At 32.3% G+C, this 2,397-nt stretch overlaps 1 protein-coding gene across 5 annotated transcripts in view; it reads right to left on the bottom strand.

Annotated features, from left to right (window-relative positions):
• LOC118749585 overlaps positions 1-1,992 on the bottom strand; it is a 119,185-nt gene extending 117,193 nt beyond the window's left edge. Inside the window, exons 1-3 of one of the 5 annotated variants that reach the window (XM_036484395.1) lie at positions 1,757-1,992; positions 1,651-1,685; positions 1,203-1,590 (exon numbers count right to left, since the gene is read on the bottom strand). In XM_036484395.1, coding sequence (XP_036340288.1) covers positions 1,203-1,246 — 44 coding nt within the window. In that variant the 5' untranslated portion in view covers positions 1,247-1,590; positions 1,651-1,685; positions 1,757-1,992. Of the gene's footprint in view, positions 1-1,202 lie in introns of all 5 variants that reach the window. The other 4 variants (XM_036484396.1, XM_036484394.1, XM_036484393.1 and 1 more) reach the window with 4 other exon arrangements.
• Positions 1,993-2,397: the final 405 nt, after the last annotated feature.

Below are 2,397 nucleotides of genomic sequence, written 5' to 3'. Positions count from 1 at the left end.
CACAATAATGTGTCGAAACGCGTAGGAGGCAGAAAAGAAAAACCAACGTTTTTGCTTTAAAATCAACGGCCGAAAAGCTCCAAATATACAAATCGTAACAATTTATATACATTGGCCCTATCTAAAAACTGGCGTTCATTTTTGTTTATCTATCTTTTGTCTTTGACGTTTCTTCTCTATTTACTAAAAGTAATCGATAAATCCTGGTTGCAGACGGAGAACTTATCTTTTTAATACAGAATTATATCATAACTCGGATTTCAGAGGCGAAATATTGTATTCTTAATTACGTATTGGATAGCTCAGCTGGAAAAAAGCAGATAATCTAGCTAAACAAAAACACCTAATATAACAATATTGTCAAATTTATTAAAGGCAGCAGTCTACCGGATATCCGATTGGATATCCGAAACCTGCTCTTATTTTTTACAGGATATCTCTATCCGGCACATCCCTACTGAAAACTAAAACACAATGGATCTTTGATAATACAGCAATTACCAGCACAACTATTTTTGTTTGCAAATGTATATGGCTTTTGCAATGTGGAACGAAAGTGATAAAAGAAAGCTTTTGAAAACTTTCAAAGCTCTGTCAATATTTTGCCATACCCATTAGCTATTGTAAAGAAATCCTGTTTGATATAAAATCAGTTACATTTGACGCCAGCCAGTGCGATTTTTGTGAAGACTGCCTAGAGGCGGGCTTCGGCATTAGAGCGCCAAGTATCTATGCAGTTTTATAGCCCATTCAATTTTAGTATAACAAAGTGCAAGTTTGAAGTTGCTAAAAAATCGCTTTGATTTTTGGCAATTTTTTCACGCAGTTTCTTCCATACAAAGTATGTTCCACAAATTTTTTTTTTTTTAATGGAAGAAAATAACGCCAGCAACAAATTTTCAAAAATAAATTAGATTTTTAAGCTACTTCAAAATTGCACTTTGTTACACTAAAATTTAATACTTGAATGATTGCATACTTAGAATTTTTCTAAAAAATCTGATATTTATGTTTTTTGTTGTAGTATGGACTATATATATATTTTTTTTTGTGAAAAAAATGACAATAAAAGAATTTGCATGCATTGCGAAAAATTAACGTTTTTGTTTCATCTGGATTATTATGCTATTTTCGATTACGCCTAATGTGAAAAAATTAAAAAAAAAAATGCAGGTTGAAACATAGTTTGTGTTAAGACTTACCCTTGGTGATTTCCGTGAAACATATTTTGTGCATTTCCGTCCATCAGAGATTTCAAATGTGACAAATCAAAAGTTTATTTCTTCCACGTCTGTTGCAGTTGTAATATACAGTGCGATTTACTTGATACACAAATTAGGAGCCTGTTGATCGATTGACGCTGTGACGATGCAAATCGTTTCAACACTCCTTCCAATTGAAACCGCGCTCATCCGTTCAAAAACAGGATCAAAAAGTTTTTCTAGCCGTCCCCCTCCCCCCCCCCCCAATATTGGTGGGAGGAAGTTAAGTGTATTTGCGACGATCTATGTGTCGAGTATCTTTGATTTTTTCTTTGCAATATATTTGATTGGAGATTTATTGTGTCAGTGCATTCAAGGTATACTTTTCCTTTAAAAATTAAGAATTAACATACACATGTGGTTTCGCCTGTTTTTTTATCATATTTACCGCATTTGATTACTTTTTTAAGCTATTCAACGAGGCTATTTATTTATGATATTATCAATTTGATAAAACAACTAATTTTGAAATGCACACAAAACTTTTAACTTACGGTTATTTTCGAGTGTAAACGTTGATAGGACTCGACATTTTTTATCAATGGCACAAAGCTACCAAAAAGAAAGTACTTAAGGTCGCAGTAGCATAACTTTTAAATTTTAAATTCGTAATGAAACTGGTTTTAAGTAAATATAAGTTGAGAGTTGAAGTGCTGCTATACACAAGTCATTATCCGACAATACGTTTGTATTGATGGGATATCTGAAATAAAACGTAAGAAGAAATATACTACATTTAGTAAATGTGAAATATGTACATATCTAAACAAGATATAAAAAGGATAGTGTTCCGTTTTTGCGTTAACATCGTATCTGATATACAGTCAGTCTAAAGTATATTAGAAAAAATGTTTATTTTCTTCCAATGGGATATAATAAACGAATTTTTCACTTAATATTTATGGTTCTACATTAGTGAAGTTTTTGTTTTATTTTCAAATCATGTGACGCTTAAACTGTTGTTATACATACACCTGCGTTCAACTAATTAGCACCGAAATTAAAAATTATGTTCACCCTCATTGTGGGAGTCGTGTCGAACGCAAGACGTTTTTCGAGAGTCGAATCGTATCAAAAACTTCACGTCATTGCCTAAAATTTCCACTCGACTAGTGTATAAAAACGGAAAACTTGG

The sequence above is a fragment of the Rhagoletis pomonella genome, unplaced genomic scaffold (assembly GCF_013731165.1).
Source record: "Rhagoletis pomonella isolate Grant_MI unplaced genomic scaffold, Rhpom_1.0 Rhpom_scaffold_00021, whole genome shotgun sequence".
Classification (NCBI taxonomy): Eukaryota; Metazoa; Arthropoda; class Insecta; order Diptera; family Tephritidae; genus Rhagoletis; species Rhagoletis pomonella.
Note: the sequence above shows the minus strand (reverse complement) of the source record. Positions and strands in the feature narration are given on the sequence as shown.